The sequence below is a fragment of the Toxotes jaculatrix genome, chromosome 5 (assembly GCF_017976425.1).
Source record: "Toxotes jaculatrix isolate fToxJac2 chromosome 5, fToxJac2.pri, whole genome shotgun sequence".
NCBI lineage: Eukaryota > Metazoa > Chordata > Actinopteri > Toxotidae > Toxotes > Toxotes jaculatrix.
Window position 1 is genome coordinate 24,895,785 of NC_054398.1, and position 26,299 is coordinate 24,922,083.

A 26,299-nucleotide genomic window follows, 5' to 3' on the forward strand; every position below is an offset into this window, starting at 1 on the left:
GATCTCCATGACTCATGCGGGAGCAGATAATTGGCTCTCAGAAAAGTGGGATAAACAGTCATTGTAAAGGCAGTGAGTAGCCTGGCAATGAGGATTTTTTTTTTTTTTTGTCTTCCCACTCCCGCGCATGGATGTTCTTCCTTTCTCTATTACCCCTCCTCTTCACTCTTTCTCGTTCATTCGCTGACTCTCTCAAGAGCACTCCCACCCCAGCCCCCCCCCCCAAAAAGAATCCCACCACACCCACCCCCTTTATCCCCCGAAGCACAACTCTCCTCTCCAAGGTGCCACTAACAGTTCCTGCAAACCCTGGTTTCTCATTGGTTCTTTCCATCCTGCTCTTCTCCACTTTCCAGTTCTCCTGTCTTAAAGGAACAATGTATTCCTCCTCCCGCAGCTCACAAAGTGTAACATGATGAGAAATGTTGGGCAAAACTAATTACAGTTTAGGGTCGAAGCAGCGGAACAGACTTCAATAATTCATGAGCTCAATTTAAGGGGTGACGGCAGATGTGTACCTGAAGAAACAGAGCTCCGGGAAGCAGCAGAATTAGATTCTCTTGGTAGACACCCTGCTGATGTTGTGTATGTGTGTGCATCTTGGGACGGAGGTGGCCAAAATAACACGATATTAAGCAGTCTCTGACATTTATTGATCTCTCTCGGAGACCGAGGAAATGCAACAACATCAACAGGTCTCTAGTACAGCTTGAGGTACACGGCCTGTAACTGGCACAAATAGAGAAGCCGTATTTTCTACAAAAGACATGAGTAAGCTTGTTATACAGAGCAGAGATCCAGCCAAAAGCTCCTGTATGAAGGTGATGCATCAGCATGAAAATACTTTAATAGTGGTAATGCTTGTGTTCTGGCTTGAGAATGAGCACAGTGAGGTCTAAAAGCCTGAAATTTCTGAGTCATTGGATCTTAAAACAACCTTCCAATCCTTAGATATACCTTTTTTTTTTTTTTTACAGACAGTAAAACTCCTACACGCATTGCCGACAGTTTTCACATTCCTGTTAATTATTTCCTACAGAAATCCACGTTATCCACAGACATAAGAAAAGTTCTCTCCTCAGCTTCCATGATTCAACTCTGTCATGACCTGGTGTCATTTACAGTCAGCTCCTGAATGTTACGAAGCAAAATACCAACAGTAATTTTTCATGTCATCAAGTTTTACAGCCACATTTTTTAAAAATCAGACACTGACGTTGTAATCTCACTGAATAGTGACAGAGTCCAGTTCTTTCCACTAACTCAGGACTGACAGAGAGCTGTGAGTGGATTTACTTCTGTCACAGAGGGGAGTACAGCTCCCAACATACGGCGCTCGAGCCAATACCACAGTCATTTTCTCCACATCAGCCTGACAGTCAAAACCACAGTGCACTGAGTGAGCCTCACTGCAGGCATGCGGCACTACAAATGAGACAAAAGTTAAACAAAACTTTATTTTAATATTAATTCAAGAGAATTATGGGCAAGTGTTTGTTCAGTGTATTGAGAATATTTATATTTTTGTGCAGCTAGTCAATTATTAGTTTTATCACTGTCCATTGCCTTAAACGTACAGTAAATGCAAAGAGCTATGATGAAGCTATGTTGATTTTCTCTTTTTTTGCTGATGGTAACAGCAACAGCTACTATTCAAACATTGTGTTTTTATGTATGTGTAAACTTTTTCAAAGTGTCAAATTGTCATAACTTTAAGCAAACTTCTGAAAAATAGCTCCCAACTTGAACTACTTTCAGATGGGTTTTGTGACTAAGCCCCAGACATCCAGTGGATCAGCTTCTCCAGCAGTAATCTCTAGACCTGTATATTCTGTCTGAGCACCTGTGTTGCCTGAAATTCCAGTGATAAATTAGTGACGACAATGAACAGCTTCAGTCGCAGGTGCATCAACTGTGCTATTTGAATTTCCTTCCCAAGGCTCCTTGTGCAAATGCTGACTTTTGGAGTTTGCACTTTTGTCAATCTGAGTTTTCAGTGAGCAAAATTGTATGGCTCTTTGAGAACGGTTCACCGTGGGACTGCAAAGGAGTAAACAGCAGCACAGACAGCCTCATATTCAGCCGTTTATTGGTAATCCTGGTGAGAGGAACAATCAGAGGAACAATTGGAAGCAATTATTCATAAAGGTTTCATTGTTTACTGGAGTCTGTTAGAGTTTGATGTACTGCTTTGCATGGTGCTCTTATGTTCTGCATTTACCACCTGCACATTCTGCTGGTTATTGTACACAATTCATGTGATCACACTATTAAGAGAATGAATCAGCCAGTAACAGAGACCTTTCTCTACAATCACAAGTGGGAGGTCCGATCTTGGAAAGTTATTCATTTTGAAGACAAAGCACCAATATAACTTTAAAATCTTGACGTTTCCTTAGTTTCCAAACAGCAGATTGAGGAAATGAAATTCCTTTGTTAAAATAAATAAATCGAGCGAGGGAGCAGGCAGCCTCAGTCGCCTTCAGGTCCTCATCTGTAATGTCAACCTCAGCACACCTCCTCTTGCTGATCAAAGCTGCTTCGTGCCTTCATCAACAGCTGGTGTGAATGTATAAAAAAAGGAATATCAATATGGCATACTTATGCAACCTATTTCAACCAACCCTCCACCCCATTCTCCAAACAAGCACAGCTTGCCTTTAGTCTTCATTTCATTGTCATTGATGCATATTTCATAAGGGAATTCACTGTCTTCCTTTGATTCTTTGGCACTTTGGTGCTGCTGTCTAGCAATCCATTAGCTCCCATTATCATCTCTACAGTCCTAATTACAGACAACAAGAAGACTCTTACAACTCTAATGTAGTGTTTATAATGACTAAGCCCTCCTCTTATATAGAAGTTTCCCAGGTATGATTAAACAAAAAAAAGTGAAATTATGGCTACTCTGAGTGAGCGAACAATTAATCGTTCATTCTATAAATGTCAGAAAATTGTGAGAAATGCCTGACAAAATGCCAAAAGCATTGTTAGGATGTTGGTTCAGCTCACATTTTCAGTTTACACTGGTAAACATGAAACAGAAGAAATGAGCAAATCCCCACTTTTTGAAAAGCTGGACCAAAATATCAGCAGGATATCAGCATCAGTATCTGGAGAAAAACGCCTCTAATTTTCTCACCCCCTAGTGCTGCAGTATCTACCCATGCAAACTGATTTAGCCAAGATTTTGTGGTATTCTCCACTGAAACTTCTGTCTCCACACCAGCACAATGGAGATGAAAGGCGTTTCATTTGTGCTCTTCAAAAGTATAAAAAATGACATTTTTAAAAAATGACTGTCAACCACTTTCATGGGGACCATTTGTGTGGTAGAAGGTATCTCAAATGAAAACTGTCACCGCTGTCTCCATTGTGTTGGGGTGGATGTAGAAATCTCAGAGACGGATATCTAAAAACCTCAGCACACACATAAAAAAACTGCCTACATTGGTAGATACCACTGTGACTAGTAGAAAAAGTGTACTTTTGTACTTTGTGCAAACTGGCCCTTTAATTCTGGCAGCATTGGTGCTATGCTAAAATTACCATAGGGAGCTGTGATGGGTCACAGGACTACGCAGTAGTACTATGTTATTGATTCATTAATGTATTCCACACAAAAAGATAAAGCCTTAAGAACAGAAGCGCGTTTTTGTGGATTTGAACTCGGCAATAAACTGTGCGAGTGCAGCCCTTCTTAGCTACTAATGGGCGGAAAGTCACATTATACTAAATGAGCAGCAGACGGGGAGACGCTGAGGGAAAATGGCCATAGAGACAGAAGATGAAGCAGGCAAAGCACACTTGAGTGAGTGTAAGATCATTCCACTTCAAAACACAAGGAGACTTAATTCTGCTACATAGGCAACTTCTTCCCTGTAATGGACAGTAGTTCTGCTAAGCTGAGTGTTCTTATTTGAACCCTTTTTTAGCTCAGAGCTGTAACTTGACAGTTCTCTATTTACTATTTATAAGGTATCGGACAAGTTACTGTTAACATGTGCTCCATCGGTTTCCACCTGTACCATTTACTTAAGTCGTGTACTGATTATTACATCTTGAGCTACTTTAGACTTCTAATCCACTACATTTAAGGGGGGAATTAATGTATATTTGACTAAGCTTAAATTGTTTAATGCATTACTTTCACTCATAATAGCTGTAGTATCTTTACTTTTACCTCAGTTATATGATTACTTCTTCCACCATTGATAAGCAAAACTATAGTTTTAATTGCTGAATAAAAAGAAGCCAGTGTGATAGAAAGGAACAGAAACCTACATTAAGGGAAAGAAAACACAGATTTGAAGAAAATGTGTTGGTCAGACTGAAAACAAACAGGAAACAGTATGTGCTGATTTTTCTCAACCTGATGATAAAATAAAAAATCCTCTCAGAAAAATTTCCTTTATACCCTGTTGGGTTTGGTGAACCAGAGTTCAAACCTTTTGTTAGACATATTATTTCCAGAATGTGCTTCACCTTTGCAAGCATAGATATGTTACTTCAAGACCTGCCAGAGCTGGTGAAACATTTCATTTGTTTGATCCTCATTTTCTGCCAAGTGAGGTTTTCTACTTATTTGGATACATAATTTAAAGCCACAAAGCTGATGATTCTTCTAGAAATTTGGACCACTTTTAGATCAAAACATTGCATTTATAGTTTGGATGCGTATCATAGTGCGCTGGCTTTATTTATTCATGTGCCTGAATAATGTTCTTAAAGTCTCTCAACTCATTCATTGCATTGAAACATTCACAAAATACTCCAACAGATTCAGCAACCGACAGACATAAAGGTGACACAAGCAGCCAGGGTAAAGCCACTTTAAACAGTACATAATCAGCTGAACTAATAATTAATAATTATCTATACCAGCAGTGTGTTGAGTGTTTGTCTTTGGTTTTTGTCCTGCCACAATGTGAATGAGCTTCTCAGTTGAATGATTCATTGTGCGGACATCCTACAGTCTGCTCTCCGCAAACACACGAGGTTCACACGTAACGTGCAGCACTGGAGAGGAGGTAAAGCTTCTCTCTTTGAGATTTAGGTACAAAGAACTGTCCCTGAAAAATGTTGTGAATGCCGTTTTTTGAACCCTTCTCAGAGGAAGTAAAAACGAGAAGCCAAATCAAACACTGGTGGTAAAAGGGAATTGTTGAAGCACAGATGACTCATGAGAGGAAGAGCAGTGGCTTGAAATGCCCCCAACAGCTTCAGTTTCATCAGTGTGCCATACAGAGACTTCTTTTATAGTAATGTATAAAATGGCTCTGATGTTAAGATACAAAATGAAAAGTGCATACATGTGAATTTACATTGGACCTCACTATTGTATATCACTGTAAGGTTGCAAATATAAATCCTAAACTTACATGTCCCAGTTCATGGTCCTACTTCAGATTCCAGCTTTTACTGTCTCTGCTTAAGTCTATCATTGTCTAATCTATTAGATACACCATTATAAAATATAAATCTACTATTTCAAATGTATGAAACGATCATCTGTACTTTGCAGTATGTGCTACCGCTCTCTCAAAAAGTAACTCCAGATCAGTGTAATCAGCCATTACACCGCGATCCCAGGTCAGACTTAATTGTGGTAACCATGAAGTATAATGTATGCATAGCCTGACACATCTGGAGAGCTTGGTTTAAAATAATAGAGCCAATCACTACAACACAATATGCTTTCTGAGGTTTGGTGAGGATAATTTTTCTTATACAATACTCAGAGACATATAAACATGTTTTTTAACAGGTATACAAAACCTTGTTTTTCATTTAACAAAAGAAACCAAACGTGGATGAATAAGAAAACATATAACAATAAGTGAAGATGAGCATCAAAGTGCCAGCTTTAAATACTTGAGTTTTTTCCATTTCTGCTTGTACCAAATTCATATTCAGGTTTGATATCCAGTTCTAGTAATTTGACATCAGTATATTCATGGGAGCACAGAAACTACAACCCGGTGCTAAGATATTGGCATGCAAATGGTCTGAGATGATTAGCTTATTGTACTGGATTATTGCAAAAGCACTACTAAAGCGTAGAAATGTAAGAATTTGATTGCAGTGAAAACTGAACATTAGAAATTGTATCGAGGAGACATGAGATGATGATTGTGACACACGCACAGATGTTTACATTTCAGGCTCTGAGCCAAAGCTCTCAGTGGATGTGATGGATCATTTTATTCTACATTATAACACACTGTATTTAACACGCTGTGTGAGCTGTAACTAAGAGTTGATTCAATTTTATAACTTTGTCTTTAATCAATTATGGTTTTCCAGTTTTACCTGTTAAAGAATCACTTAATACTCCACCATTACTTACCAGCTACATAAAGTGTAGAAAACCTGACATAAAAAACAACAGGAACAACTTTTCCATCTGTCCATTAGCGCAAAGTGAATATTTCTGCTGCTGCTGCTATTAGAGTTTCACTACAGTTACATGTTATTTAAAGTAATGCACCTTAAATTGTAAATGGATTAGTTAAGTGAAAATGGAGGCAAAACTTGGAAGAAAATGGAACTACGGCAGAATCTGAAAATTCAATTAACTGAAATAACAAATGAATGATGAGTTTCTGTTGAATGCTCAGGGTTAGGTTCAGGTCATGGGAGTAAACTCCACAAACTTCAACAACAGATGCTGCCATTCAAGGTAAAGGCAATTAAAACACTGTAGGTGCCTGGCGATAACTGATTCTGTCTTCCTGAAGTAGAAGGAAACCTTATGTTCAGCATATGGGCCTGAATATTATACCCAGAGCCCTCCTCTCCCCTCTCTTAATAAACATGATATTCAAGCTTTGCATCATGCTGCTCACTGAACCAGCTAAGCACCTGACAGCAACATCAATGCATCTCCGACTGTATGAATATACAGTCTGGATTCATGCCTGGAGTGTTTCAGCTCCTTCCTCTGCTAATCTTGGCATCGGTGCTAAGCATGCTGTAAGTACGGTCCATTCTTTCACTCATTCAGCCAGGCAGGAAGTCAGTCAGTAACTCAGTCAGCGCTGGCAGTAAGATTTCTCTTCACAGCGGCTGAACACAGATCCGAGCTCAAATCCACTATCACAGAAACAGCCTTCGTTCTCTGTCGCTTACACCTCACATCCTTCGTGTCACAGCAAAGCTCAGAGGCTGCCCAATAGATTCCAGCTGCCGAGACATTCATGACCTGCGCCACCTCAGATAATCAACATGGTAAGACACTTGGGGGAAGAGTACGGTCAACAGGCAGACCAACAGTTATTTGTGGCATTTGTCTAACCTTTCACGGGAAAATCAAGTGAGTGGCTGCCCAGACTACCTGAGTGGATGATGTTGCAATCATCAGTGTCTCTAGGCAGTTAAAAGTTCAACGCATCTCACACAGCGAGTAATGTCATTTTTTGACTCTAATTCAGTTGGAGTTTTTATTTCTACTTTTTTCCCCCTAAAAAGAAAAAAAGAATCTTGAAATTGGGGGATTTCTTTTCAGCATTTTAAGTCCTTTTTCAATGATTACATCATTTAATTCAACAGAAATTTGTGAAACTGTTTCTATTCAAAAAAACAAAAAAAAAAAAAAACGTTTCGACAGGTTGAAATGGAGTAAGCGTGAGGTTATAATTCCCTACTGATTAAGTTTAGACATAGATTTCAGAAAAAAATACAAGAATTAATGTCTTCCCAGGATAGACATTTTCATCTTGTCTACATAAACTGTCTGTGTTAACTGTGGCAAGGCAACAGAAGCCTGCATGTAATTCCATTCAGAAAGTATGAAGGATTAGAGCATTTTTAGTTTTATGTTCTGCCTGAGCACACAGGGTCAATGGAAGCCTCTCCTTCCTTCAAAGAAAAATGACTTTATTTAAATTACTTGTACAATATGAATGAATGTAAAAGCATGATTCATTTTATTTAAGAGTCTAGTCATTTTTTTTTAGCTGAGAAATAAAGTATGCCTGACTTCTGCTTCATACTCACACTCACAGCTGGAATCTGCCCAGTAATACCACAGATACGCAGCACAATCCTAACCTCCTGTGTCTAAACTGCTCCTGAAACAGAGCAGTTGGGATTCTGCTCAGAGGCAGTGTCCATTGGTGTCTCAGGTGCGGCTCTTTTCTCTGCTCCACTGTCTTGATGCACCTGGACTGTATTTTGTAGGTCCGACCTTCTTCACTGAAGCGTGGATTTCATATGTAAATGTATGTAAATACCTATTTATTCACAACTACCCTTAAATAATATCTATCACAGACTTCACGTGTTAAAGATAGTTATTCATGGGTTTAATATACAAACAGTCAGGCTTTTTTTGTTTTGTTAATACAGACCAAAGAAGTAATGACACAACAACATACAAATATGAGTGGGAGTCTAAATTTGCTGTTTCGACGACTGTCTTTTTCACTATAAAAAAAAAAAAAAACAGCTGGTAAACAGGTGGTCCAGAGGAAAAAATTCTCACCCACTGATGAAGGGAGAACTGAGGCTAAATTACCAGTAATTGGACTTGTGTTCCAACAAACACAGTTGGCTGTGTCACGAATGGGAAGCCAGTGAGGGATCATGCCTTTCTCAGAGCTCAGAGAAACATCAGCTTCCCATGAAAGCAATATTAGTGTCAGTTTGGTGGGCTTACAAAACATATAACTATTCAGTATATTAACAGCAATATTGCTACACACGCAGCTATTGATAGAAAAAAAATCTCTATCCACACACACACTGCTCAATTGCATCAATGTCAAAACTGTATCCCTGGGTTTTTATTTTACAAATAAATCCAGGTATTGATGCCAATCCAGCAAACGTGATTTAACCCTGGTCTATTTCGATAAGCTGAACATGTATATTTATGCTTTTCCTCAAAGAAAATATTGATGTGGTATTTTTTTTCTGAATGGACTGTAACACCGATGCATGTAATGACCGAATGCCGGAGCCTTTCCTCTTTGTGATGGATTGCAATATTACAGGTAGTCATGAATTTTCTACTTCCAAATCTCTTCAAGGCAAGCAGTGAGGAACAGAGGCAGCCAGGCGCAGCATCCCCTGCAGAACGTAAGCATTCGGTGTCTCTGTTTTTTTAGCGGCACTGATGAGGCGTCCTGCTTTCCCACTATTTTCCGTTGTGGGGATCAAACCCTGCTTCTGTGGACATGCTGTCTAATTCAAAGCCTCACTGCCATTTTTACAAAATACATTTTTAAACTAAAACAAAATATCATCAGCACATCAGTGAGTTTTCCACAGTTCAGAGATAGTTTTACTGACTCGTGTATGTCTTCTCAATCTGTCAGTGAAAATGAATTCATTCCAATTAACAGCAGTTTCACCGAGTGCTCTGGTAACAAGCTGAGGCTCATAGTGGGAGAGTCGGCCCTCAGTGACCCCTAATGAGCCGGCAGCCTCCTGCCAGAGGAAGCCCGAGCTGCTGCACTTGTAATGAGCTGCTGTTTTGCTACAGGCCTTTCACATGAGCCATGGAGCTGTCATTCGCACCGCAGGACATGAGCAGCTCCGGCAGATGATGCAATTCAACTGCGACTTTAAGGACAATGCGCGCCGTTGGTGATGCGTTACTGTTTCAGCATTTGTTAAGTAAAGTCATGTCAGATGATCATTTCAGCTTTCTTTTTCATATTGTTGATATCGGCATTTGGAAAGAAGGTGTTTATGTTTTAGGCATTGAGAAAAAAGATGAGCTAAAATATTGCTTTTGTATTTGTATAGTTGCTGCTCACAGGTGTTGCTCTTGTCTCACAGTTGTGATTGTCAGAGAACAGTCAAGTTATGTTATTTTTGTGGTACACATGCTGTTTTGGTTTAACACAGAGTTTCAAGGGATGAATTTTCATGACTGGATAATCTATAAAATGTTTCTGCAGTTAAACGTTTACTTGTTTAGTCTGTAAAATGTCAAAAAGTAGAGACGAGGACAGTCATAAAATCTGACAGCCCAAGGTGACGTTTTCAGATAGCTTGTTTTGCCCAACCAGCAGTCCAGAACCCAAAGGTACTGAACTTACAGAGAAAAGCAGCAAATCCTCATATCTGTGTTCTGAATGTGTGCAACATTTATACATTTTTTTCTGTCCATTTTCTAGTCAATTTATTAACTATTAGTGTCAGCACTGATTCACAACATAACCATATTATGTCATGTTGTTTTGGCTTTGAGGTTTAGTTATATTAGCTAGTCTGAAATTGTGTGCTCATATGTCACATGTATTTCTTTGTTTGGCTGTGATCCATTAGGCATAGGTTTCGTTTAGATAAACAATGCCTCCTGCTGTTTTTGTGTCTTCAGTGGAGCTATAATGTGCTTAAAGACGTAAAGCTCTGGACACTTTCCCTCTGATCCTGCCCAGTTGCCGGGTTGGGCAGAAATTGGATGCATGCTCTCTGATTGTGACTTATTGCATTTTTGATGTTATCAGACACGCAGCCCCACATGCTGTGACGCCTGTGCAGTGAGGGAGGCTGTAATGTGCAGAAAGTTATGAGTCGGGCTCCATCTCGGTGCCACATTGCAGAGCTCGATAAAAACCATAACAAGCGTGCTGTTACAGTTATCAGTCTAACCACGTGGCCTTACCTGTGAGTCCTTCAACAACCATCGCATCAACTCGTTGTCAAACCAGCCAGCATCACACAAACACCACACTGGCACTCACCTCCACATCAGCAGATACTGCAGGGGTCCAGAGGCAGGTGTCAGCGGGGCATATCTGGACAGGTGGACTTCTCTCCCTTTATTTCTGTTTCTCTCTCTCTTGCCTTCCGACGGTTAGATTGACTCGGACACCGGCTCCGACACGCTTCGCGAGCCCGCACGACAGCTTAGGCAGGCGGGCAGGCACCGCTGGAAATTTCTGCAGCGGTGGATGCAGCTCCGCAAGATTTGTTTCCCCCCCCCGCTCGCGTTTTGCTTTGTTCTTCGCCTTCGGCTCTCACAGAAAACAAAGTTTGAGAATTTCACGGGGCATTTCTAGCTGTAGAAATGACTGCCACATCCCTAAGGTACCGTGACTCTGTTGATGCTGTGCTCCGCTCTGCTCTCTCCTCTGCTCCTCCCGGCAGCAGGCGGACAGGAGGGCGGTGCGACTTGATTCGTGCGCTCCAGCGGTGCATGCGTGGCACGGACGGTCAGATCCCTGGATTCACCTGTCTTCACAAGACAAAGTGCATCCTATTTTAAATACACCCGAAGATGAGACTGGCTCAAAGGCTGTAACCCTCAAACCCAGGGGCGCTAATAAGATTAAGGGAACACAGATCCTCTCCAAGATGGGTGCACCACATTCGTTCAAGGCCCACTTTCTGGAAGGAGATTAAGTCACAAATTCTATAAAGTCAGAGCATAGTCGCCCAAACTTTTATGTAAAAAAAAAATCAATGCAGACATAATAAAGGTCTGGAGGACTTAATAGAGGTTCCATCCCATGGAGCTTTTCAAAGGCTTTTGTTGCCTGTCTGTACTGTTGAATGGGAAATAACAGGGAGAGTGAAATTGAACAAACCTTCATTTTGACAGGGACTTTTTGGAAACCTTTCCAAGACCATGTCCCCTGATCATGTCCCCAGGATTGGAAAGCCGCATCCTCAACCATTCTTCTTTTGATCCTTATTTCAGTTCTGAAAATGGGATTTCAAAAAAATTCTCAGTAAGACAAACTGGTACTGATGAAGAAAAGACAAAATGAAATGAAAAACAATAAAAGCGATGTAAAACCAGTGGTGGAAAGTAATTATGTATGTTTACCTGTTTTCTGTTTTATACTTCTTTACTCTCCACTAAATTCCAGGGGCAAATACTATACCTTTTACTGCAGTTTATTAATTTATTTACTTTTATAGCTGCTAGTTACTTTGCTGAGAAAGATTTTACATAAATATCATGTGAGACGTGATGCACTTTTATAGGATTAAATTACCCAACATTAGAAAAAGTAGAACCAGCTCCACCTTGATCAGTTACTCTAAATGCTGCTTACACATGAATGCCTTCTTAATAATAATGCATTCATGTATATAATTCACATTCTGAAAAAGGGTAATTATGTGTAATGAATCATTTTTTAGTGTTACTTTTACATTTTAATTTTAAGTACATTTACTGCTCACACTTTGATATTTTTACTTAAGCCTGCATTTTGATGAGAGTTGTGAGACTGATTAAAACAATTAATGCACCTCATACATAAGTATTCCACACTGTGAATTCAACTCTGAGAGCTTTAAATACTCTAAAATATACAGATAAAAATGACTAATGCCAAATGTGTATGACCATAGAATTAAGCCTCCATAACTTGTACTTTAATATAGTGAGCATAAGAATCAAGACATTAATCAGTGAAGAACGATGCAATGTGAAAATCATCAGTCTGTGTCTAATCACAAGTATCCATAGTGGGGCCTATTAAGTCAAGCTGATTGGAAAATTTCAGTGAAAATGACTTCACACCAATAAGCGCAGTCACATGCAGAGAGAGGGAGAATACTGTGGATACCAGCTCATGCTTCAGTTTAGGTCATATTTGGGCTAAGCTGTTTATATGCATATTCATATCTTAATCACAAATACCCCAGCATACATAATTAAGCTGAATACTTTGGATATTATTATGTAAGGAGAATCTAGTGTGACCACAAAAAATAAATAAATAAATAACATTAAATAGGATATCCTTGGTAATATGAGCCTTTCCCAGCACATAATCATGATGGGAGCTTATACCAGATGGGAAATGGTGTTTTCATGCCCCAAATGGAAATGTTGAGCCTCCTGAACAACACTGGGATGTAAATATGCATAAAAATACCTTCATTATAACAGTTTGCAGTGTGTCATTGTTGAAGTGAACATTTATTTTGGGTACTGACGAAACATAAAGCAAGGTAGGCGCAGTTGCTCGCTATTGTCTGTTAAATTTAGTTTCAGAAACCATATCAGGGCTGCCAGTGGGAGAGAAGTTGTGGAAAGTTTAGTTTGATGCAACCACAGGCCTGAATATTTAGGCTTTGAGAGATAGTTCATTCATACATTCATAATCCTGGTAGAGGATGGGGTGCATTTACTTAAGAACTGCAGTGCAGTTTGGAGGCATTCTGAGTAAGTCTATTTTCATTTTACTGGACTTTGTGATTTTACTTCACCATATATCAAAGGGAGATGGTGCATTTTACATGCACCTGATGACTGTAGCTGCTCGTTGTGGAGGAAGGTTTAAGATAAGCTACGATAAGACGAGATAAGATGAACTTTACTGATCCTACGCAATGAAATGAAAGTGTCACAGCAGCAGAAATGAAGCACAAAACAGATGCATTGGAGAAGTAAACTAAAACATGAAAGCATCTGTAAAATATGAAGCATGAAACAGAAACTGTGGTACTTTTTACACCAATGTGTAAGCGTACCATGCTGTTAACATGTAAAACATAACATGACTAAAAAAAAATAATAATAATGTTGTTAACTTTGAGTGTCTGCTGTTAGGTGCTGGACAGATGGTGTACAATGGGTTCATCAGAGATTTGTACCTGAAAACAGCTGCCTGTTAGAAACAACACTGATATAATCAGTGAGAGTGAAACAAAACAGAACTGTAAGGTAGACTGTAAAACCAAATGAATGAGCTGAAAGTTGATATAAAGCTCTGTGCAGTTTAATTGGTATAATTGCACAGCCTGCAACACCCTCATTTGGTGAATGATGCTATTCATGTATGGGTATAAGAACAATAAGATCCTGATAAAGAAAATAAGTGACTTTGTGAAGGAATCCCCACAAAACAAAACACTTTGTCAGTTTTGTATATCAGGAGACCTCTGTGTGTATTATCACTTATTCCCACTGATGGTGAAGTTATGAAAGCAGGATGATTACTTCTGAGGAAGTATGTTTCCATATACTTAAAGAAAAAATTAGAATATTTTTCTCTTGTTGAAACTGGTATCCATGTTCAGAAAAGTATCAGGAGCGTTCATAGTCCAGCTGCGCACTAACACTCCACAGAGCCAAACCACATTCTCCTTCCCTGAGGTGTATAAAACCTGCTCTCTCTGCTTCGTTTTGTGCTGGAATTATCTCAGGTCAGAAGAGAGCTCAGGGGCTAGAGAGGGCTTAGGATAAGTCAGAGTGACAATTAGTGGAATGACACATCTTGACACGTCAGACCTCCAAACAGCCCGTGATGAATCATAGGAGCCTGTCCAGAAATAGCCGCCCCAGCCTCAGCAACAGAACAGCCGTGTCAACTCCATTTTTGCATTCCAACCTGGAACAGTATCCTTAGGTCGTCTGTGCTCTTGGCAGTGAGCAATTACATGCTGAATGTATGCATTTGTGGTCCTTTGTAGCACTGAAGGAATATGTAGTTCATTTTCCACAGCTCTGTGGGAAGAGCATGCCTCTAACTCTGCTGGTGAGATAGATTCCTACTGAGGTCACCCAAGTGAAAATGACTGCTGTATATGTTCACAGCACTGTTAGATAGACTATTAATGCAGGTTCTAGCCAAGGGTGCACCTTAGGCCAGATTTGAAAAGGTACCCCCCCTCCAATCCACAAAACAAAGCGTCATACAGCAAAAGTAAGAAACTGAATTTCTGAATATTGGTAAGAAAAGATGAGCGCTTTATACTTTCAATAACATCATCTCATCCTCTTTAAACCAGACTCCAGTTTTACTCCTCAAGAGAAAACTTTTCTTCTTTGGGAGGTATATACCCAGAACTAGTGCTAGGAATATTAATATGCAACATTCAGGATTTTAATATACTGCACCCCAAAATGAACATGCATCACTCCATATTTAATTTTACAGCATCCCAAATATGATTTCAAGGGCAGATGACGTTGAATCTAAAATTCATAAGAACTGTAAACTGCCTAGGCCAGCAGCCAGCTCAGCTTGGATTAAAGCCTATAGGAGAATGATATTTGTTACATGAATGTTTCCTGAGCAGAGTATTCAGTATGTTCATTTGGGGGGGGGGGGTTGATTAACAAGAAGGAAAAATGATCTTTAATGCTTTAATGTTTCTCTATCTTTTATTTTACCAGGTGTTGAAGGATGAGATGTTCCATCTTTGCTTTCAGTGCGAGTGCGCGCGATCTTGTTTACCTCAGTCCTTGTTAGCCTATTGCCACATGAGGGCACTCTATAAAAGGGTGCTGTGGCCATCTTGACCCTTTCTAGCCCCTGGCTCCGAGCCCCCGCCACCCCCCTCCACCACTTCCCGGTCTCTCGCTTCCTTCCTCCGTGTTGTCGCTGGTGCAGAAGCCGAATTTCAGGCCCTCCACGGACGTGCCCGGTTGGTGGGTTCATTCCCGGTGCCGCAAATTGCCCGCGGGTTCCTGCTAGCCTCCACTCATGTGATCAGACGTAACCTGGTCGGTACATACGCCTCAGGGCGTTTAATGTATTTAACCTGCATGCGCCATGTATATATAGTTTGATTAATTTAGTTTCATTTTGCTTAATACAGAGGATTATTTGCTGTCTGGTTTGCTCAGCACGGAGCAGGCTGCTTTGCCTTATTGAGGTGTTTCCGCCCGCGCTTTTCCCGCTGTGGTTCCGCTGGCGTTGCTGCCGTCGGGCTGCGCAGGTGTACAACGCAATCACCCCTACCTACGAAATTACTGAATGGACAGTTTTGCCTCGCTTGGGCCTGCACTTTTAAAATTATATGAATGAATTGTGGGGCTGCCCCTTATTTACTGCCCCTTCCCCTTGCTGAATTAATTTAGTTAATATGGATTTTGGGTCATTGTTTTGATTAATATCTTCCTTTTTTGTTGGAATTAATTGATTATTGGTTGCTTTGCAGAATTTTAGCAACTGATACAGATTTTGTTGGTTTTTGATTATTTTGTTTTCTTTACAGTTTTTGTTCCCATTAGGTTACTTGGTTATTAAGTATTCTGTTCAAACAGGTTCTGTGCTGGTTTATATATTTGTTTTCTTTCTTTCTCTTCCTTGTTTAATTTTTTGATATTCTGTTCAATTAGTTCTGGTGTTCAGTTGGAATTTGTTCCCCCTTTCATGAATGTTTTGTTTTTGTTATGTTTAGTAATTGATATCCTTAATTTAATTAATTTGATTAATTTATAGCTGCCCATGCTATAAGCACTGGTTTATTCTTATTATTATTTTTATATTGGTTACTTTTCTTGTGTTGAGTGTGACCCCACTAATTTTGTCTCCTGGTCCCCTTTTCAGTTGCTGAGAGCCGAAGGTTGTGGTGGTCGTGGTGGTTTCCCCCTCCTTCCTGTGTTCTGTGCCTCCCCTGGTCCTGGTTTCCCTTCACTACGTGTGCCTCCTCGAGCCGGCCCCACTGTGAGCCTCAGCTCTGGTAAGGCCCCCTTTTTCCCTCACATCCCCTTTGTATGAATGGTGTTTTATAGTGTTTTAACACAATTGTGTAATAAAGTGTATCTTTGATGATTGTCCTGGAACCACATCTCCACTCCATTGTATGACAAACCTGAGTGCCTTGCAGTTGGTATGGTTGCTCGTAACTATTTTCTTGGGTGAGTTTCCCAAGGTGGCGTTGTCAGGCTTCTCAGTGTTGCTCTTAGTTGGGTGTTGTAGTGACACGCACCATCCACTACCCCCCCATTTCGCCACACAGGGTTATTGGTTTTCAGTCTTCAGCAGATCTCAAAGAAATTGATGAATAATTATGGCTTTTTGACGCACTTATTATGTGTGGTGACGTTGTTGTTGACTGTTGTGGTGACTGTTGCTGGTACTGTTAGGGTTAGTGTTATTCCCTCTGCTATGTTCCACATTTATTATGTAAGAGGCTGCTGTAAAGGCCCAGCAACAAGTTTGTGTGAATGCATAAAATACAAGGCAGATCCCCTGGGCGACTGTCACACTGCGAGCGTGCCACTGTGTTTAGACTGGTGGAAGTAAACAAGGAAGGATGATTATTTTAAGATTGTTACTGTATTTGTTCATCCTCTTTATTCAAATGAGTGTGTTGAAGGGAAGCTGTCTTTAAGATCCAAAGGCAAAATGTGAGGCTCTCCACATTCGTAAAAGGTCTTGAATCAAAGGGATGAATTACAGCGGCTGAAGGCCGTTTAAGCTGCAACAACAAAGATTTTATGGTAACATTTATTTCTTCGTAAATCAGATTTTTCTCTTAATTACCACTAATCTACAAAATGCATATTCACTTGAAACTTTACACATGAATACATACAGACTTGAACTAGACATCACACGTACTCACACACACACACACACACACACACACACACACACACACACACACACACACACACACACACACACACACACGTAGGCAGCAAATTGCCATGTGCAGGAAGCACATGACACAAACTGGACTCATCCAGCATCATTTCACATCATCAGCCTTACGCCTCCTTAGAGACACATGCATGTTATGGATCACAGCTTTTCTGATGGAGGCCTGAAAGATAAACTAGATGGATCTCAGTTGGCCTCTGAACATTTATCGAGATGAACATTTAAAGACTTTTAGTTCCACGCTTGAACAACCTATTGACACGTAGTTTGAACTGAGGAACAGAGGAAGAGTGTTGAGGATGGGATCCGTCTCAAGCATGCAGCTTTGTGCCTTTTTAAACCATAAGACCATCTCGCTAGATGTTGCTGGATTTCCAGCACACAGACATGGCTAGCAAAGTTTTGTCCAATCAGCATCTTGTTCACACCTGACAAAGGGGGAAGTGACAGAATTCCAATCGTGAATTAATCACGTTCCCCGGTGGAGCTGCCACTATGGCGTTTTTAAACCTGAGCTAGCATGTTGCCTGTTGGAGAAATGCTCGTGGAGGATCAATACTGAGATTGTTCCTTCATGTGTTACGGAAACGCAGAGAATAATAACCATATGTGAGAAGTGTGTCTTACTGCAGAGATTCATTTAGAAATACTTGATTATGCCAGATTAGTTTATTATCAGTGCAGGCTACTGAAGACCATTCCTATCCAGCATTTATCACAACAATGATAAATACCAAAAGAATTTAATAAAAAACTAGAAATGGAACTGTAATCATGTATTTCTGACCTTGATGTTTAATTTGATGCTTGATTTTGGGTTTGAGTTCACGGGCAAACAAAGACAATGAAACTGATAACACCAATAAAAAGATCTTGAAAAAAGGGATTGGGCAATTTTGTCTCTCACAACAGACACAGTTTCATTTGTTGAAGAACTGAACACAAATATTGTTGCTGTGTGAGTGCTAATGCTATTTGAAACAACAATTCAGTCTCATTTAATTAGACTAATTTAGACTGTGTTACTCAGTTGGAGGAACATTTTCACTTGCACCTTTTTCAAATTTTGTTTAATTGATCTCTAACAAAGCCAAACAATAAGAAGATTTCAAAAGCATTCTAATGTCATCTTGAGAGTGCACACAGGCAACACATTTACATGGTAAAAGGACTTAGTATCTCACATATGTGAGCCATCTTACTGTCATTGTTCAACAGTCAAAGTCAGTAACAGAACTGGCAAAAAATAAATGAAGACTGTGTCTGTGTTTTATCCACATACCCTTTCAGAGAGGTTTGGACAAACTCCCATACAATAGTTTGAATTTATGACTTTGGTCTTTGTGCAAAATATGCAAGGCTTCTGGTCATTTTTCAGCACAGGGAGTAAATGTGGCTACTCCCTCTTGTAGTACAGCACTAAATTGATTTCTTGGACTCGGTCATTATTGGACTACAGTAGACGAAATGGGGCCTTCTGGTAATTAAAAAGTGATTTTTTTACAGGAAACTTCTGCCTCATTAAAATCTCACAGGGCAGGTAATCTGGGGTATTATCTGTAAGGACAGCCAGGTGGCTCACATCATCCCACTGAAATGCTGAACAGGAATTCAGGCTTTCACAATATAGGAAGCAAGTCCCTTTTCTCACAGTATCATTTATGCAATGAATGATATCTAGTAATTGCGAACATCTTGGTTCACATTGTGTTTTCTGCACGAAGCAAGAGCAGCAGAGCTCCCCACTGAATATTTTTTTCCCGTGCTTTCTCCAGGCAGGATGTAAAGAAATCTTGTGAAGAGGTTAAGCCATTGTTAATTCCACAATGCTTAATCGTTCTCCTAAAATAACAGGGAAACAGCCATCCCGGAACAGTCGCCAATGGAAAGATTAACTGGATTAGCACCAGATGATGCGGTCGAGCAGTGATTGCTGAGGGTCTGAATCACGTCAATGTGGAAACTCTGTTCAGATCTGTGTTTGTTAAAAATACAAATCTCTCCTTATGTTAGAACACGAACGTCAACAGTGTCAGTGACAGGAAGACAAGGGCGTTTTACATTCATAAAACAATCCAATTTGTGATTATTTTTGGACACATTTGATGCACAAAGCAGATACTTTGCATGGAAACCACGCCTGAGGAAGGCTTCATCTTTCTGCTTTTTTTCTTTCAGTGTGGTTCCCAACCTTGATAGAGGAGAGAGAGTCAAAATAATAGATTCTGTGGGGATATGGCTGGATTTTTTTTGAAGCACACTGTAAATCTTAGCTAGGAAAGCCACTGTGGGCTTGTTATGGTCGCTCCTTATGAATAACTGTGGAGGTCCTGCAGCCTTAATAACCTCACTAAGTCAGTATCGTCTTTTCCTGTCTGTCAGTCTGGTCATCTCCATACAGAGGGACACAAAGCAACCGTACCCCTGGGTGTCCATGAATAGGGATGTTTATAACAGTGTGAGACAATTTGTCACTCCTTAGCGCAACCTGTGTCCTGCAGGAAGCCAAATAATGATTTTAACTGCCCGTCTAAAAGATTGATCTCCCTAATCCTCCCCACCTTTCTTCCTACTGAAAGGTGCAGACTAATTTACAACAGGGCTGACGATGGGCATGCTACGCTTGTGAATGAATGATCTGGCCTCTAGCAAAAAGAGGTAATTTCCTCTCAATGTAGTGCCGTAAACATTTATCATCACACTGAGCTGACAGCACATCGACACAGCGAGGATGCTGCAAGTGCTGGCTTTAATCTGTGGATATTTTTACCTCTGATTAGCGATGCGGCCTACAATCACCACCCACCATGCTTGGTTAATTTTACCACCACCTGCAGCAGTAACTGTTGGTTTGGGAGGTGCTACAAATAAATATAAATCCTTAGGCACGGCAAGGGGACAACTTCAGATAAGCATCAGTTACTGCCACCAGGGTGTAGAGGAAATATTAAAATTTGCTATTTCATACAGTGACAGATGGAAAGACAAGCAGAAACCAAAGAACTGAGTGAGGCTTGTCTCCAGACAATCAAATTACATAATGTAATTATTATTATGTTGAGAACCCAGCTTGTGTTGACACTTTGGGACGTGTAATATTCCAGTGATTTGGGAAAGCTAGGCCTGCTCATTAAGCTCAGGGATAAATAATGTAGATTCACATTAACTCTCTCGCACAGAGAGACGCATTTGCCCATGAATATATAATGTGCTGAAAGAAAGAAAATGCTTTAAACAATTGTGTGCAGGCAGAGTGAGCAAGACAGAGACAGAGACAAAGAAAAGGAAAAAGGAGTAGAGGCAGGTCACTTTTTGTGGACCTGCTGCAGCTCGGACACAATACAACTGATAATATAGCACACGTAGCACGAGCTCCTGTTGCTAATTCGTGTAGACCTACTGATAAATCATAGCTCTATACGTGCATGTCTTTACCATGGTAATGTATGAAAGTGTTGTTTTTCCCAGCGCTGTATTAATTCATGCTTGGCCACAGGAGCGACAGAAAGACTTTAAAAGTAGGTGATAGACAGACAGACAGTCCTGACATATTGTGCTTCATGTGTTAGCAAACAATTGCCTACATATACATCAACATGGCACGGAGCAACATTAGCATTGATTTGGAGTCATGTTTCTGTCCAGTGTTTACTCTTTACTCTACAGCTCCGGAGATAAATATCTGGCCCTTTAGCTGCTTCACCAGCTTGTCGCTAACTGTGTCTGGCTGCTGTTTGTTGCCAGTCAGGTAGCAATCAGTGGGTTTATCAGAGCTTGTTTGTTGAAAACATTTGGCTGCAGCTGGTTACAGGGTTGATTTGATAGATAGAACCATATTTGTAAAACAATAAGCTAAAGGAGTTTATACATACTGCCAAGTAATTTCACTTAATGTAAAAAAAAATATTGATGCTTGTAGGTGACCAGTGTAGACATGAGAAAATGTCACACATTTTTATTTTGGAAGTAGTAATGCACCAGTCCAATGCACTGCATCAGTAACTGGCCTTATAAAAGGCTCTGGTATTGACCACACGATTGATCACAATCAAGTACTGTTTATATGTCAGTGTCATTTAAAAAGCAGTATAATTTTACTAACCCAACATAATTTTAAAAAAAATAGAAAGAATGGTGTATGAGCACTTACAATTTATGCATGTTGTGTGAGTTAAAGTATTATGTTACTTTATATTTAGAATAATGATCTCAGTCGGTGCCACGTAGTCAGGTATACTGATTGGGTTTTGGTATCTGGCCAAAACCCAGAGTGTAGGTATTGGAAACTGTATCATGAGAGAAAAAGTGGGATCAATGCATCCATGCTTAAATTGAAAAATGTCATTTTAAGCTCAGTGGTGTTGCTGTATCCTGCACCTCTAAAAATCCTCTGCAGGATTTTCTCCTCTCACTTTAAGGCCAAACGTTCATTAAGAGAGCCAAGAGGAGGCCCCCTTCCGTTGTGGTTGTTGACAAGTCTGGAGCATATTAAATCCAGTGTCACCAGAAGATCAATACGTACTGAAAGTGTTGACGCTTGTCCACTGGGGTGACACGGTGTAGGCGTGCATTTGCATTACACTGTGGTAGACTACTTGTGCCAGTGTTAAAGTTCACTGCCTGAGATTGGGGTGGATCAATCTTTGTTCTGTCAATCACAATAAGAATCAAATGAACAATTTTAAGCTGAGTGCATTGGCTGACCTGGCAGAGATGCGGCGGTATCATTATCGTCTAAGCCTTCATTATCTTTTAGCAGGGATACCTGATGCAGCTGACACCTGCAATTAACTTTTCTTTCTTGTAAAATCAAAACAATTTTCTGTAAATCCAGTCACGGTCTGGATAGAACGTCATTATGAATTTCAGTGAACTGCCAAAACTATCATAATTGTAATTTGGCTCTAAATCCTCAGGAATCTCAAGAAATAAAATAGAAAATAAGTGAATAAGTCACCAAGTAAAACCAAGTTTCATGTGATAAGTAAATCTACACACATCAAATGTAGTCATCAGGCTATCAACAGCAGCCCTGAACACAATGTGAATTCTGATATATTTCATTTATTCATAATCCTTAACCACTTTTTTCTTCTCAGTGCAGTGGGAAACATGTCATTACCATAAAAACAGTAAACAAAATGAATCAGAATTTGAATAAATCTAAAATCTTTCTATTTCGGTCTGTCTTGCACTACCTTTAGCTGACATTTGGTACCCTCATTAAAGCACTGTATGTCCTAATGTGATTTTAGGATGGATGCTGGCTCTTTTGTCAGACTATTAGCAGAGCTCAGCCACTACCAAACAGTACAGCCCCTGAGGTCTGATAAGAAATAGTCATTACACCATTAACAGCTACTGCACATGTTAAACTACAGAATCTGCAATTTGCAAAAGTTTTTCTTCTTTCTTTCTTTTTTTTTTCCTGAGGAACTTGAACCACAAAATTAGGTGACAGAAAGTAGACTATGAAATCCAATAAATATTTATTACTTGGGAAGTGCTCAGGATATGAGCCACAGTTCCTTAAATCCTGTACTGGAGAGATTAGAGGGATGGTGACAGGGATGGAAGTGAGGTTATAGTGATAATGATGATGAAGATAACGATGATGGGGTAATAATTAAGATGATAATGATGATGATCATGTGCAGGATGACCTTCACTCATATCTGTTTAATGTGATGCACAACCTTTTCACAGATTTGCCCACTGAATACCACCAGAATTATCTGTGAACAGTTTAAATATATAGCCAAACACATTCATAAGCTAATAACAAGACTGGTAGTTGTTAGTAAGAGACTGTAATGGTCATAACAAAGAAAACCACATTGTACCGTATATTTTTGTTTTTCCGAAACGAATGCGTAGTATTTCTGATGTATTTGTCCCAGCAACATGTCTTTCAGTCATCACAGCTGAGAGAAGTTAATGTTCTGATATTATTTTTGATTTAGCTAGGCTCTGGCACAGTAAGATGAAATCCCCATTCTCAATCCTATAGACAAAACTCCAATGGTTGGTTCTTTCAAAGAGCAGAAACAGCCATCAGATAAGGCCACCAGTATGTTAAATGGTGTATCTCACACCTGTTAATCATTTGCAGTCCAACTCAAATTTAGCAAAGACGTAGAGGATGTGTAAAAAATGTAAAGTTTTACATCAAACAGAGTCTGATGGTGTTTCCTTCACTTTGCTGCCTGTCCTGAATTGCTTTTGGTTATCCACCATGGTGATGCACTGTCTGCAACAAACCACTGTAAATTAAATGAAGTAATTATCGTAATTGCCTGAAATCTATGTTGCTATTAAGTTGCCACTCTGTAAGAGTAATCATTTGCATCTTATCCACTTAATTGATTGGCGCAGTACATCACAAACACGGAGGCGCTCTCATCTTATCTCCCCATTGAACTGTTTCTTTCTCATCACTTTAAACAACACATCATCGGAATTCTGTTTCCTTTAAGATGCCTTCTCACACAGAAAGCTTTCTGTTTTGTGTATTCATCCCACTGAGGTAGTGTTCACAATGAAGCATGATAAAAACCAGCTTCACAATCCAGCCCCCTCAAAACTGTAGATAACTATGTTATTCAAATGTCGTTTTATTCTGCGGAGTTTCAAAGAAAAGCTGAAGTTGTTCTGCTCTTTGTGTCCTGCATGAAGGACTCACTCTGGCTTATCTCCTTCTGGATCTTATCTGGATCTCGTGATGGGTTCTGGTCCAGTCATGCTGCTGTCATCTCTGAGGAAAAAGATTCTATCTGAAAGTTGAAAAGCAAAAGTACTTTATGCTGTTGCCGTCAGCTGAGGAAATGTCAGCATCAGTGGGTTTTTTTTGGTTTTGCTTTTAATGATCCATATAAATAGAAGTGGCTTATGAAGCCAGCCGCGTCTCTTTGTCACAACATTATGTGCGTCCTGACAGAGATGAAGTTTTGGTTGTAGATTCACAGCTGACAAACGCGCGTTTTGTTCCATTTTCACTGTGACGTAGCTCCAAAGCTCTGTCAGCTCTGTTATTTAGCAAGAAGTGAAAACTGTTTATAAATCTATTTCCTTTTTTCCTCAAACAGTTCCAGAAACTTAAAACCCCCTTTTTTGACATTTGATTTTCTGAAGATCTGAGAAAATGAGGCAAAATTTTCACAATTTTAACTTACAAGCAAACGCAGTTACCGGTGTTGTGATGTTGTTTTTTGTATTTATTGTGCTGTGATGTCTGAATAGTTTTACTTAATAAATTCACTTTTTGGGGGATCATGAACAGGCTTTTCACCTCGCCTTTTCAAGTGTGCAAAATTTGGAACAACTACAAAGACTAGCAAGACTAAACTAGCCATTTAAGATTTCTCGCCAGAACTACAGTCAAACTGGCTTTTCTGTTCCTTTTGACAACACCCTGCTGAGTATCAGACCACAGGACTTTAACACATGCCTCTGGCCCTGTCTTGTCCACCTTGATGCTCTTCATGCTTCTCACCGTCTGAGGGAGAAAAAGAAAACCTTCTTGTGAACCAAGCCCCAAGGTTGATGAATCCCATCTCTATAGATTTCTGAATCAATGTGTTTCTGTCAGGTTGTACAGTTTGGGCGTTTCTCTGCTCTGGAAGCGTGAAAACACCCCAGTGCTTAGGCAACTCAGCTCCCTAACACCATCCAATCACAGCCCAGCCGAGAGGAACCTGAGCAAAGTGGGTGTCAGCATGCCTCTGTGATGATGGATGGGCCTCACTAGAGAAATGATGGATGACCAGGGTGGCCATGTTTGTTTCATATCATGCAGAATGAGTTACTATAGCAGGACTGCTGCTCCAGTGACCTCTGGTTGACCTGTGTCAAAAAGAGAAGTCAGCCTTGACTTGGGCTGCCTGCTGGATGACGGATACAGCCAGGCGGTGCAGAAAAACGCTCATGTTTGAGCGAGGAAGGATTTCAGTATTAAAAAAAAATGAGTTAATTTGGTCATTTTTCTTGGGCTTCTAAAACTACACCCACTTGTAATTGATTGTGGACAAATGTTTGTTTTCTTCTTCTCAGCACAAAATTCCAATAAGTTGTGCTAATTAAACACAGAGGATGTAATTAAAAAGTCCCACTATCTGCAGTGGGCAGGCTGCATGTCTCACTGAGACGTGTGATAAATACGGGAGAAGCGACTTTTATTTCGATTTCAAAGTCTTTTGGAGAGCCTTGTCACAATAAAATTGCATTCCTGAAGCAACCTTGACAAATTTTCATTGAATTCATTGAACAAGGTGACATAAATTGTGACTAGTGACTTCATTTACTATTTTTTTTTTTTTTTTTTTTTTTTTTTTTTACATTATGTTATTAGAGTGTGTGTGAATAAAACACATTAACAGCATTAATGGTCCTTTTACTTTACACTTAAAGGCTCCGCTGCTTGCATCTCAGTAAAGCAATTAATTAAGAGAGTGTTTCATTAGACAAAAACATAAAAACCTCAGCTAAACCTCAAGCAGCTCTTAAAATCAACCTGCAGACTCTGTGACTTTCACTCCACCTTTGTGTTTTTTGTGTCTTTGAAGAAGATATGGTCTGTTTATACCCTTTTGTCCAGTAACCATAATTTATTAGAACATGGTGTTGTCCCTTTAGTCCCTTAAGTAATAGAGGACTTACTAATTTTCAGCCTCAAACTGACTGTGTCACCAGCCAATGATGTGCACGCTTCACATAATGTTATTATTAACTTTTGTAAGTTCTTGATGATTGAAGTGTAGAACTCTGAAATGGTGTAGGCCTCAATAAAATGTACAGCCACTCAATTAGAAAGACCTTTTAACATTTTATTTACATCACAGAAACACTTTTTCTTAAATCTATTTTTTTGTTTGTTTTTTTTTTGTTTCTTTTCAGTTTTTAACTCACGTCTCTGCTGCCGTAATGACCCGTTTCAACATTTTCATTTAAACAACCCCGGGGATCAATGAACGAAGATGAACTTCGGCTCA

The 26,299-nt window shown here is 39.8% G+C and overlaps 1 protein-coding gene across 1 annotated transcript in view; it reads left to right on the top strand.

Moving 5' to 3' along the window:
- Positions 1 to 9,002: 9,002 nt before the first annotated feature.
- Positions 9,003 to 26,299, top strand: part of eif4g2b (eukaryotic translation initiation factor 4, gamma 2b) — a 94,467-nt gene continuing 77,170 nt past the window's right edge. Inside the window, exons 1-3 of the mRNA XM_041039179.1 lie at positions 9,003 to 9,081; positions 15,231 to 15,424; positions 16,254 to 16,386. Of these exons, the coding sequence (XP_040895113.1) occupies positions 9,003 to 9,081; positions 15,231 to 15,424; positions 16,254 to 16,386 (406 nt within the window). The remainder of the gene's footprint in view (positions 9,082 to 15,230; positions 15,425 to 16,253; positions 16,387 to 26,299) is intronic.